The sequence below is a fragment of the Marmota monax genome, unplaced genomic scaffold (genome assembly GCF_021218885.2).
Source record: "Marmota monax isolate L192 unplaced genomic scaffold, Marmota_monax_Labrador192_F-V1.1 WCK01_AAM20220418_F8-fsc00009, whole genome shotgun sequence".
Taxonomy (NCBI): Eukaryota; Metazoa; Chordata; class Mammalia; order Rodentia; family Sciuridae; genus Marmota; species Marmota monax.
Genome location: NW_026694710.1, coordinates 9,029,041 through 9,043,233, shown reverse-complemented (window position 1 = coordinate 9,043,233; position 14,193 = coordinate 9,029,041). Strand labels below are relative to the sequence as shown.

General features: G+C 34.1%; 1 protein-coding gene across 5 annotated transcripts in view; it reads left to right on the top strand.

Moving 5' to 3' along the window:
• Stim2 (stromal interaction molecule 2) overlaps positions 1 to 14,193 on the top strand; it is a 176,298-nt gene that overhangs the window by 65,481 nt on the left and 96,624 nt on the right. For all 5 annotated transcript variants that reach the window (XM_046423810.2, XM_046423812.2, XM_046423813.2 and 2 more), the window contains exon 2: positions 5,637 to 5,767. In XM_046423810.2, the coding sequence (XP_046279766.1) occupies positions 5,637 to 5,767 (131 nt within the window). The remainder of the gene's footprint in view (positions 1 to 5,636; positions 5,768 to 14,193) is intronic.

Below are 14,193 nucleotides of genomic sequence, written 5' to 3'. Positions count from 1 at the left end.
TTTTTTGGGGCCATTTTCAGATCTAAACTATAGCTGTATTATTATGATATATAATAGATGGTCCATAGTTGGTAGCCATTATTAACCTGGTAGAAGCTTATGGTCTTCCCTATACATCTTCCCAAAGAAGACTTGTTCATCTTTTAAACACCAATGTAAAGGGCATTTTCTTCCTGATCTTTCTTACTGTGCATGTAATCATGTCTTCCTTTGTTTTGTTATCCTTGTATGTTTATTACATTGCTATTGCATCTGTCAGAGTTAGCTTTATTTATTTGTTTATTTTTGCCTTTTGTATACCTAGCTTCTAACCTAGATTGTAATATATATTTGCTAAGCAAATGACTTGAAGTTAGGAATTAATTTATTTGACTTCTAGTATTTATATGTATTTGAACCATTCAACAAACATGTCAGTCATTGTGATGAACATTGAGAAAAAAAATTAATGCATTGCACGTTAACAGTAAAAATTAAGGTAAAATTATGATATAATGTAATGTGTGTATCATAATGATCAGGGGAAGTGTGAATTGAAGTGGAGATACGTTTTCAAAAGGAAAAGAGGTAGAAAGTACAGGTATGAATTCTAGATTGTGTTATTCAAAGTATCTAGTGATCTCATTCCATGGGATACATTTATGATTCTTGCTGCCACTGACACATAAGCATAGATTTGGTGTCTTAAAGAGTTGGTTAGAATCCTTCTGTCATCTCTATGGATGTGATTGTAAGCAGGTTACTCATGAGTCTCATTTCTTCATCTGAAAAATGGAGATAAAACGTGCCTTCCTTAAGGTTGTAGGGATTAAATTATGTGCATAAAATAGCATTGGTTTTTAGAATGTAGTTGATATTACTTATTAGGTAAAATCATTTTAATTTATTTAACTTTATTTCTTCAGAGTTAGATTGAGAGTTTGTTAGGCTTTTGAATATACAAAAATGAGGTGGAATTTAATAATGTTGCTGGTAGCAGACTTTGGCTATGTCCCATTCTGTTGCAAATGATTTCTTTTCCTCAGTACAAAGTGCTGCTGTCAATCTAGAGTAAAGAAAAGAGTGCTCATCAGATAAAACTTATAACCCAGTGTAAGGGGAGGAAATCTGTCTTAGTTGCTGTGCCCAGCACCAAGCATTAGCCTGGCATATTACAGGCACTTCAGATCATGTTTAAATGAGTGAATGCTGTTTAAATGAGAAACATGCAGTAGGTATGGAGTACATGATGTGTAATAGCACATTTTGGGTAGCTAAGCGAGGTGTTTATGAAATATTGGAAAAGGAGAACAATTTTTTTTTTTGTTTTAGCAGTTGTCTTTGAAACAATTATAATGGATTCAGTGTAGGCATGAATATTTTCTTACAGGATGCATATTTTAAAAGAAAGGTAGGCCAGCTAAGTTGAGCTAAAAGAACCACTTTTACTGAATTAACCTAGAAGGGAAACAGCTGATGATAATAATAAAAAAAAAGAGACAATAGAGATCACAATTTACAACTATTGTGTTAGATTTCTATGCCTTAAGTTATTGTACTTTAAAGGAAATAGAGTTCCCTGTGGAAAGATGGACCAGACTTGTTGATCTTCAGCTTCTGTCTTTCCTTTTGCTGATTCAGTTTGGGCATACAACCAATCCCTTGAGCAGTATTCGTTGCCTACTTTCTCTCTTCCTTGGAGGCATGGACTGGTGAGGCTACCAAAATGATTGTGGCAGTTTCTCACCATTGTCTCTTTCATTTGTGTCTCCAGGCCATCTACTTCTCATGGTTACTGGAGTGATCTTTGTATAATAAATTTGATTGTTGGTCCCTGCCTTGAAATCTCTTAATGGGTTCCCATAGTTATTAGGATAAAATTGCATATTCTGTAGTACAGAAAACAGATTGAGAACTAGCCTTTTACCAATATTCTACCCATTTTTTTTGTTCCAGTGCTGAGCACGGGAAACCATGGTCTTGCATATGCTAGGCAAGTGCGGCAAGTGCTTGACCACTGAGCTATATCTTCAGTCCCTACCTATCTGCCCCACCTCTCTTTTTTAATATGTATATTTTTCTATATTCCAGACAAATTAAACCACTTGTAGTTCACTGAGTTTTATATTTTTTTTTCATGAAGATATGCTGTTCTTGCAGGCATGTTCTTCTTGTCTTCTCAAGGTCATTAGCTACAGGTCATTTAAAAAATTTCTAAATTTATCTTCCAAAAACTTTTACTGACTTCTCTTTCCCATTCTGGATTAGGTAATTTTTCTTCATGTTCCCATAGCAGTCTGTTTCTTGACTGGATTCATGCTGTTGTAATAAAATGTCACAGACTGGGTAATTTTAAAGGATAGAAATTCTTTTCTCACAGGTCTGGAGGCTGGGAAGTCTATAATCAGGGAGCAGGCATCTGGGAGGACCTTCATACTGCATTATCCTATGGCAGAAGGGCAAACTGAAGGGAGAGACTAAAAGATCAAACTCATAACCACAAGCTCTTTTATAATCAGATTTAATCTATTCAAGAGGATGGATCCTTCATAACCTAAACAGCTCTTACCTCCCTGCAATGATGTATTTAGGGTTAAGTTTACAACACATGCTTTTTGAACAATACATTCACCTTAGCAACATGCAATAAGTGTTCTCAGGTGTATCTAACAATGTATCCTAGAAGTCTACATGTCTTTTCTTGCTAGACTGAAAGCTTTTCCACAGTGTGGGATATTTGATTATCTCTTTAATTCCTAATGCCTATCATTGTCTTATACAGTACAGAAGCTGGAAGTTTGTGATTGGGTTAATATATGAAGTAATAGAATTTATCAGAGATCTAAAATATGCCCAACCAACCCTGGGTTTCAAGAACATGTGAGAAATCGAAGAACGTGGTACCTGCCCTGTTCATAAGCTTAGTTATATGGACAAATGATGTGTAAAGCAATTAAAGATTAATAAATTATAGCATTAAGTGAGGGCTTAGGTAGAATGATTTGAAAATGAAGATAAAATAAAACAATTCAAATTTTTTGAGTATCTGTTTCCTACTTTGTTTTTCTCCTTTCTACCACTACTAACATCCTTATATCTTTTAATATTTATCTTGTTATGCCCATGTTCCTCAGTAGAATGTAAATTTTATGAGGATTTTGTCTTTTTTTTTTTTTCATTATGGTATTTTTGGTGTCTGGCACACGATAGCTGCTCAGTATAGCTGGGTGAATGGTTGGAATAGTTTGGAGAAGGAAGTGATCGGTAAGAGACAGTATTTATGAAACATTTTCTGGAGAAATTACATCATAAAGTCGGCCTTGGGAGTATTTTATTTAATGAGTTGATAAGTGTTTATGTAATATTTAAGTGAGTAATTACCAACTTTATTTTTATGTGAATTTTTTTAGGTTATATGTTGCTCTTAATTTTCTCTTAAAGCTTTCTAAAGGTTATACAGCCTCATTGTTGACTCAGAGTTTAACAACAAAACTTATTTGATCAGAGTGAGTGATGTTGGCCCTTTCCTTACAATCAGTAGCAATAAACATATTTACTTTATATGTTTATTAGAAAATAAGATACAATTGTAAATATGAGATATAATAGAGGCAATTATGTTTTATACAGATCTTTGCACTATTCTTGTAGTACTTGAGCGCTTATCTTTTACTTTCATCCATCAAAATGATAATGAATAGATATGAACTCATAGCCATATCAGATTTCTTCTGGTTGTTTTGCAAATTAGGAACCATAATTGACCATTCTTAGGTTTTATCAATTTCTTTTTTTTTAAATTTGGCACCAGGGATTGAACTCAGGGTCATTGAACTCAGCTCTTTTTTGTATTTTATTTAGAGTCAGGGTCTCACTGAGTTGCTTAGAGTCTCACTTTTGCTGAGGCTGGCATTGAACCCTGAATACTTCTGCCTCAGCCTCCCGATCCGCTGGGATTACAGGCACATATCACTGTACCTGACTGGTTTTATCAAATCTTAATCAGGTTTTAAATGTTTGTATGTGCATACATATGTGCTGCACATAATTTATAATTACATCATTTCCATATATATAATATATATGTGTGTGTGTGTGTGTATATATATATATATATATATATATTTTTTTTTTTTTTTTTTTTTTTTTTTTTTTGTGGTACTGGGGATCAAACCTAGAGCCCTGTGTGAGACAAGCACTCTACCACTGAATTATATCTCTAGCCCATTGTCTACTTTTATAAAATTTCCTTTTTGCTTCCATTTTCTTCCCCTTCATAACTGAAGAAACTAAAATCAGATTTTGAATTTAAACTATAAAAATGTTAAATTGCCAAAATGTTTTTTTCTGGACTATTACCTGGAACACATAGATACAATGGGTTTGAATAGTCTTTTAGATAATAAAATTTGTGTGTCTCAAGGGCTGGCCTCTCACCATTTTCTTCTTTTTCTAAATTTCAAATTAGATATTCTTAGGCTCTCATCACTGCAGTAGACTTTAATAGCATCTGATCTGCTTGCTTTATTTTAGAGATGAGGTAAGTAAGACCGAATGACAACTGATTTGGCCATTTAACTGGTGGCAATTCATAACAAGGACAGAATGATATAATAGGTTTTAAATTGTTGATGAGGAAATTAACCAGGCTGTGACAATCTTCTTTATGTTAACCACATTAAACTTTAAGCCCTGTACTGTTTCTAGAAATACGTATGGTTTTGATGACATTTTAAAATGATGTTATTTTAATGACATAATAGAATAGTAGCGGAAAGTTGCTAGAATTTGTCAGTCCATCAGTCTGCCATATAAGGTCTGAGTGAAGTTTGGCAATACTTGTTTTGGTATATTTATTACTATTGTATCAACAGAAGGACTTTTCATCACTCTGATTTTAAGCCTTTGAAAAACCTTATATGATCCCTAACTTGTTAGTTTTTGACAACTTGAATATGAGGATTCACACATATTTCATAGGAAGAGGTTTAACAAATAAATGCATATTAATGAAAACATGAGCACGATTTAAATAATTCAGTCATTTTCTTTCTTTTTTCTTATTTAACCTAAGAGGTTATATATATTTGTAGAAAGTCATTGGAGTATCTTAAATAGAAAAATGAAAAAAAGTCTTGTGAGTGTTCTACATTTCTTTTTTGTTTGTTTTGTAATCATTTCTTTCCTAGGACTTATATTTCAGTTAAACTGGTACACAAAAATAGCACCTTGTATTCTCTCTCTTTTTTTAAGTGTGAGGAGATCTGTGTTTTTTGTGTGTGTGTGTGTGTTGGCGGGGGATGAATAATTAGTGAATATAATGGATGAGAAGAGATAGTTATAGAAGACTTTAGACAATTTGAATTTTGTACTGGTATAATTTTTATTACACTGATATCTAATTTGAAGTTCAGAAAAAGAAGAAAATGGTGAGAGGCCAGCCTAATATTAGTTGCCTAATATTAATGCAATTGGATTGTTAAATTTTGGTGAGATATGTTCACATATTATATTTTTTTATGTGAAGAATACTGTGACATTTTTAAAGGTCCTTAGTCTGACTTCCTATGAAGTTTAAAAAAATTTTTCTTTTTTTCTAGAACTATAGCCTGTGTTTTGGTGTGGCAAGTTAGTAATTGTCCTTTGTTCTATTTCAGATCCCTGTATGTCACTGAGTCCACCATGCTTCACAGAAGAAGATAGATTTAGTCTGGAAGCTCTTCAAACAATACATAAACAAATGGATGATGACAAAGATGGTGGAATTGAAGTAGATGAAAGTGATGAAGTAGGTGGAAAGCTTTCTGCCGTACCCTTCTATGACAGAGTGACTGTGTTTCTAGTCTAAAAATTTCCTCTCATTTCTCATGTGACTCACTCCTTCATCTTTAACATTTTTAGCTTTTCTGTTTTCACATTGTAATTTTACTCTATAGATTTATGCAGTTTTTCTCTTTTTTTCCTGCCCACTTGTATACAAGTTTTCACAGTTTTAAAAATATTTGTCTTATATTCTTGGGTTTCTCAAACTTATATTCTGTTCTGACTGGATATTGCTGCTTTACAAACCACCTCAAAATATAGTGTCTTAAAATGATATTATTTTTCCCAGTTCTATGGGTTTACTGAGCTCAGCTGGGTAGCTTTTCTGTTCTCGTAATTCTAGACTGAGGTCCAATGGTAGTTGGCATTCATTTGAGAGCCCCTGGTGATGGAATATCTAAGATGCCTTCTTATCTGTTGTCATTAGTTTTAAGTATTACCATCTCGATCTTGACCTAGTTTCCCTCAGATTCTCCATAGAAGTTGTTTCTTTGACTGTGATCTCATTCTAACCAAATCCAATGTTTTCAGGCCTCTTCAGCCTCTGTGTTGTATTTTTCAGTGTTTTTAGTTTACATAATAGTAAATTACATTATTGCCTACCTTGCTGTCTCATGTTCCATAAATGTGATATCCTCTAATAATATTGTTATCTAGTAATTACATTCTCTAAAAATCAGTTGACTTGTTTGGCCTGCTGTTCAAAACATTTACTTTGAAAGGGGTCCTCTGTTTTCAGGTCATTTCTGATTCTTCCGTCTTTAAGTCAATCCATATTCCTGATCTTCCTGTATTGCTTTCTGCCAGACATTTTTACAGGTCTCTTACTTTTGCTTTACACTAAAGTAAGAGACCTCTAAAAAAAGTCTCTTACTTTTGCTTTATACAATTAGTATATTTAAAGCAAAATTCTGCTCTCCTATTTTGAATTTTTCACTCCTTAGTGGCGTTTCTGGACCTACCTCATCTCAATTTTTATTCTTCCAAATTAGAAGTTGGCAGATTTTTTCTTCCATAAAGGGCCAATTCACAGATTGTACTGTGTCCTCCAAATACATATGTTGAATACCTCAGAATGTGACCTTACTTAAAAATCATATGATTGAAGTAGTTAAGATGAGGACATAATGGAGTAGAGTAGCCCCTTAACTCAGTATGACTGGTGTCCTTGTAGGAGAGGAGAATACCTGTAGATACACACAGGAGAGAAGACAGCCAGGTGACAGTGGAGACAGAGATTGGAGTTATGCAGCTGTAAGTCAAGGAATGCCAAGGATTATTGGTAAGAAAGTAATCCAGCAGCTAAGAAAGATTCATGGAATAGAGTCTGCTATAGAGACTTGGAGTGAGCATGGCCCCAATGCTACTTTGATTTTTAGTCTCCAAATCTGTGAGAAAATGTATTTGTTATTTTTAAGCCATCTAGTAGTACTTTGTTATAGCAGTTCTAAGGAGACTAATAAAGGTAGTAAATATTTTATGTTTTGTGGGTCATATGGTCTCTAATGTAACTACTCAGTCTGCCACTGTATGGAAGCAGCCATAGATCATATAAGAACCCAATGGGCATGGGAGGGCATTCCAGTAGAATTTCATCTGCAAAAGCAGACAGCAGGTTAGATTTTGCTTGTATTCCAACCCCTGTTAGAAGATGTTATGTCCTTAAAGCTTATGGCTTTTTCTATTTTTGCTACTAACTCTTATCTGCTTTAGTTATTTGCTTGTTCTGCTTTTTAAAAAATGTCTTTAATTGTTGATGGACCTTTATTTTATTCATTTGTTTATGTGTTGTGCTGAGAATTGAACCCAGTGTCTCACACATGGTAGGCAAGTGCTCTACCACTGAGCCACAACCCCAGCCCTGCTTGTTCTGTTTTAATCTAGGTATTTATTATCTTGTGCCTAGATTACTGTCTCCAAATTATTCCTCTTTGATCCATCATGATTATCACTTTTAGAGTGTTTTCTCAGTTAACAAATTTACAGCAATTTTTAAATAGTCTATTAGATCAGATTTTAGCTCTTCAGTCTTACATTTAATGCCTCTGCACTAGTCAATTCCTGCTTCCTGAGATACTCCTTTCTTATTGTGGTTAAGTCATTTTGGTTAGAGCTCAGTTCCATTGATGCCAAAATCATGGCTTTCACTTTTATTTTTATTTTTTTTGATGGGTTTCACATGTGTTAACTCATTTACTCCTCAGAAAACCCCCAAAACCCTCTTTGAAGCAAATACCATTATTGCCTTTATTTTCGAGGTGAGGAAACTGAGACACAGAGAAGATAAGTAACTTGTTCGAAGTCACAAAGATACCAAGAAGTAAAGCTAGAATCTGAATCCAGGAATTGAAGCCACTGAGGCCATGAGCTTATTAATCTTTGGCTGTCACTTTTAAATAGACCAATTCAGTTAATTTGTTTCTAGAACTATAGACTGTATGTAATCCTATCTTGCAAAGCTTTCACTTTTGGAAGTATATGAAACATATAAATATGTTTTGTTGTCGATGGATTATCGAAAGTTTTACTCTTACTACCATTTTATCATATTGAGTTGATAATTCTTCATGTTAACATTATTATCGTTTTCCTTTCTCTCTCCCTTCTCCTCACAGAATAAAATTACGACTTTTTGGTAATGATAATTGAATTATTATCATTTATTCTTCATAATATTTCCAAGATTGTCTAAGTTGTTTACTTAGTTAAAGGTAATTTAGATGCTTAATAATTTGAGCATTAAATATGTTAGATTTTTATAGGGCTAAATTATTTTCTGAGCTAAGTAGATTTTGTGAAATTATTGTATATTTTCTTAGTCATTTCCAGTATGAAGGGATTAGCTTTGTTAAACAAATTCACTGTCACTTCTTTGTCTTTGTATGGTAGAAAGAGGAAGGGCTATTGGTGGGAGGCATCAGTTTACTACCCTGTGGGTCTTTTCATAGGGTATCTCATAAAATGGCAATGGACTTGCCTTGGAGCTAATGATAGTACTGAGAGAAAGAGTAGGGAACAGGAAAAGGACTAGCAATGTGGAAGTTACTTTGTTTGAAAGTAATCCTGAAGTGGTGTCCCATCACTTTTGTGGTATCCTGCTTATAAGTTTTGAAACAAAGCTTACTTCACCAGTCTTTTACTGAGCACCTATTGGTTGCTAGAGAGTGTGTGAGGTAATGGCTTTGTAAAGATGAACAAAGGCAAGTGGTGTGCCTTTACCAGTCATTTTATGGAAAAAACACATTGATTTGTCCTGGAAGAACTGAAGCATGGTTAAGATCAGTAGTGCTAAGAGATAAGACCTGAGAAAAGGCATGAGAAAGCAGCAAATTAAGACTGGGGTGATTCATGAATATCAAGTAAGTAAGGCACCAGGGGAGACCACAGAAGAGCTGGTGAGACAGTGAATCAGCGGTGGTAGAGTTCCGAACCCCAGGTGTATCAGTACATGGTGCAAAGGGCAGGTGAATCACAGGGTAGCTCCCCTGGTTTTCAGAGTTCCTTGAAAGCTAAAAAACAGTCTCTGGAGTTCTTCATTTTTTAAAATATCTTCTCTTATAAAGTCATTTTGTCTTTGCTAAATGTATATATTAAGGGGCACTTAGACACTTATCAGAAATGTTATTCCATCCTGATGAAATTTATGGATTCTTAGGTAATTATTTTAGTCAGCTTTTTTTGCTGCTGTTACCACAAGACCTGACAAGAACACTTTTTTTTAAAGAATTTTTTTTAAAATATTTATTCTTTAGTTTTCGGCGGACACAACATCTTTGTTTGTATGTGGTGCTGAGGATCGAACCCGGGCCGCACGCATGCCAGGCGAGCGTGCTACCGCTTGAGCCTCATCCCTAGCTCAAGACCTGACAAGGACAATTTTAAGGAGGAAAAGTTTATTTGGGGTGGTCATAGTTTCAGAGGGCTCAGTCCATAGATGACTGATGCCATTACTCAGGATCTGAGGCAAAGGCAGAAAGAACTTCCTGGCTGACCATGTGGTGAAGGAAAGTGACTGGGAACTTGGCATCGGGAAGTGGAGAGAACTCTATTCAGTAAGGACAAAATATATACCTTAAAGGTACTCCCAGGGACTCACCTCCTCCAGCCACACCTAGCCTGCCTTCAGTTACCACCCAATTAATCCCCACCCAGGGGATTAATGCACCTATTAGGTTAATGTTCTCTTAACCCAATCCTTTCAGCTCTAAACTTTCTTGCATTGTCTCACACATGGGCTTTTCCTGGAAACCTCACATCTAAACCATAACAGTAATGAGGTAAGTCTTCAATCAAACAGATTAATATAAGTTGAGGGGAAAAATGAAATACAAGTAGATTTGATGCAAATGTAGAAATGTATATGGTTCAAATACAGTCCTTCAAATAGTATTGTTAAATCACTTGACATTTCTTTTTTCTTTTCTTTTTTTTTAGCACTTCAGATTGAACCAGTGAGCCACATCCCCAGTCTTTTAGTTTTTTTGAGTCAAGGTTTCATAGAGTTGCTTAGGGCCTTGCTAAAGTTGCTGAGGCTTGCCTCTGAACTTGTGATTCTCCTACCTTAGTCTCTTGAGCTTGCTGTGATTACAGGTGTGTGCCATTGTGCCCAGTTATACTTTTTAAAATGAAAAAATCAAAGGCCTTTTTAGAAGCCTGAAGTAGCTCTCATATACAGTATTTCTCCAAACTATTTTTTTTAAATTTATTAGTTGTGGATGGACAATACCTTTATTTATTTATCTTTATGTGGTACTGAGGCTCGAACCCAGTGCCTCACATATGCTAGGTGAGCACTCTACCACTGAGCCATAACCCCAGCCCCCTATTTTTTTTTTAATCATGCTATCAAGCTATTAGGGAAAAGGTTTTGTGTAGGCTCTCTCTGATCAAAATTTTAAATAAATACTTGTATTTAATTGTATAGATATGTATTATATATATACACATACAATCTCTTATACCAGTGTTATATCTTTTTAAAATGTTCACAAAAATATAAATTTAGAGATATGAGATAAAATTAAATATAAGGGTAAATATTTCCTCCCTCTCTACTGGATTAGATTGTGTATCTCTCTCAGGTCTGGAAACCTAGTTTGGAAGCCACTGCACAAATGAATTGTAAAGCAAGGTCATGTTGTAAATCACTTAGACTATATTCCATTTTAATAAGAACAAGGACTTTGAGAGTTTTTTGAGAAAACAATTTCCAGAGACACTGCTAATATTAGTATATATTTTCTAGTTTCTACCATTACCATGTATGTTTGTTAATCATATAGCATATCAATTACAGATATTCTTATGATGAGCACTGTCCTTTTCATTACTGAAGTTAGCTCTGATACTTGTAATACCTGCAAGAAATGACAAAATCCACTTATTTATACTAATTTAGAATAAAGTACTGGAATGAATGAGGCAGGAAATTTAGATATTTTGATAAGGAAAGACACAATTAAATTCTGTATTTTTTTGAAAAATAGCCTTTCTTATTTATAAATATGTTCCAGTGACTTATTTTAGCTACAACTTTTATGAGTTTTTGAGTTTAATTTGTATTTGGATTGTGTTTAATTATTGTTCTGAAGACACCTTAGAAGTAATGCTTATAACACCTTTAAACAGAAGTCTGTGGAAGAAAAACTTATGTAGAAGGAAATAATATATTGGGGAATACTCAAAAGTATTTTAATATTTGACAACTCACCAAAAATATATTAAGCATTTGTTTGTCATTTTGGTTCCCTCTTATTTGTTTACTTGTAGTTAACTGCAGTTTAAACTATTCAAATGATAATGGGGCTATTACATACATGTTTTGGAAGCAAAGTAGAAAAATTATTGGTCCACTCTAGTAGTTTGTCTTTATCCTACAGAATAAGGAAGTACAGGCATCCTGGGAGCCAAGTCCTTGGGCCTCAAGGGAGAAGAGAAGTGGATGAAAAGAGAGTTGACATAGTTTGGAGAAATTGTTCTAATGAATAAATCAATGTTTGTTCCCTAGAAAAGCAGCATAAATGTCACGTGAAAAAAATGCAAATTCTCGGGTACTACTGTGGCCCTGCTTGAATCAGAAACTTGGAGGTGGAATCCAGCAATCTTTCTATAAATCCTTTGAATGATTCTTGTATTTGATGAAGTTTGAGGGCTACCTGATTTAAATTTCAGGACACTGATAGTAGCCGGAACCTCTTTATGAACCTTTTATGAGTACATAGTATATTTATAAATCTTATTTTATTATGATTGGATTCATGAAAAAATGATTTATAACTTATCCTTTGCACCTTAATAAATCTTATTCTCCTCTTCCTCCTCACTCCCTCCCTCCCTCCTCCTCCTCCTCCTCCTCCTTCTCCTCTTCTTCTTCTTCTCCTTTTTGCTTTTATAACAGTTTTTTATAATCTAAGGCACAGTATTTATATTTGGCCACTGTGATGGTCTTGGAAAAGACGATGTTTTTTGCCCTTCTATTTTGTGATTTTACCTTTGTTAAGTTCCACCTTAAAAACGTCTTACAGTAGTTTCTGTTGAATGATGTGCTTCAAATGGTAAATAAATAACTCTTAAATGCAACTTACTGATAAACTGGGGAAGTGTGACCTATAATATTGGATCTGTATATGAGGAATTAAAAACTTCTGAAATCATTTTATGGCTTCACAGAACATTGAAACATTCAATTCAGTACTATTTGTCTCTTTCTGGGAGTTACCACAATCCCTGCTTCAACCAGTAAATCTTTTAGCCTACTCACTCAAATTCTTTTGGCTTTGTTTAATCAGACCTCATAGTAATTATGTATTTTCATTAAAAAAAATATTTTCTCTTCCTGTTCCATCAGTTTTTTTTTCTTTCAGTGTTTGGGATGGAACCCAGAGTCTTGCACTTGCTAGGCAAATGCTCTACCACTGAGCATGCCCTCCAACCTCCATTAATTTTTTATTTACCTCAATAAGCATTCATAGTCAGTATAGTACAGACTGAAAGGGGGCAGAAGAGTAGGAGTGTGAATCAGGACTGTGCATCTGGACTTCTCTTCTTTAGTTCTAGCCTGACTGTACTGCCAGTCCTGCTCTTTTCCTCCCCCTCCTTCTCTGAGCATTTTTAGAGGATCACAGCATGGCATTGTATTTATGTAATACATTTATTTGATAGTTTAGCACACTTCACTTGTTGTCTCAGCTTCTAAAAGATGTCTGAATTTGGGTGGGTATAGAACCTATCTATTCCCATTAACACTATTACCCTTATATTATTGTTGTTTCAGGTTGAGTGACCTATATAATTCATCATCCAAACTGGGTTACCCTTGAGAGTGAAAAGGGGTGCTATTAATAATGACATCAAGGCCAACAGTCCATATAATTACTCTCACTGTATGACTTATCATAGTCTGTTTCTGTTGTATTTAACCTTTATCTGTGTCTTATTCCCTCACAAGTTGTTATTAAATTGGAAACTATTGTGCCAAGATTCATGTTAATAGTAAAGCTTGTATCTATTTTAGTTTATTATTCTGAATATTTTCATATAATATACTTTATTTTCTAGTAACATGACAGAAACATAGAATTTTTTAAATTTCTGTTTTTGCTTAGAAGTTTTAAAAATTTCTTTATTGTTTAGAAATAATACAACTGGAAAATATTTCTTATATTAAAATAATGTTCATTCCCCTTCATTGATGTTAGAATTTTTTTCTTTTAGTAGTATATTTTTTGGCTTTCCCAAATTTTCTTACTTTTTTAAAATGTACTTCTCAGCTTTATTGAGGTATATTTGACAATAAAAATTATATATAAGGTATACAATATGATGATTTGATGCATGTGTATATTGTGAAATGATTACCACAGTCAAGCTAATTAACACATCTATTACTTCACGTATCAAAGAGTACAAATTTCACTTATAAGATGAATAAGTTTGGGAATCTAAGTACAACTGGTAACCAGTTAATGACACTGTATGAAAAACATGAAATTTGCTATAATTAAGTATTCTCATCACAAAAAGAAAAAAAAAAGGTAACCAAATTTTAATATCTGAAGAATTTTACATAATAGTGTAAGCTTTTTATGAGCCTATCCAGAATTTATCCTGCTGGAATTTCTCCAAGAGTTTAGAGCTGTAGTCACTAACCATATAGGCTTCAGGAGACTTTTTTCTCTAGAAAACTGTTTGGGTGTTCTTTTTGTTTCTTAATTTTTTTTTAGTTGTATATGGACACAATACCTTTATTTTATTTTTATATGGTGCTGAGGATCGAACCCAGTGCCTTCCACATGTGAGGTGATTACTATACTACTGAGCTACAACCCCAGCCCTGTTTGGGCGTTCTTTAAAGGTATACAGTACTGTGAAGTTGTTCTTATCCTCAGATAA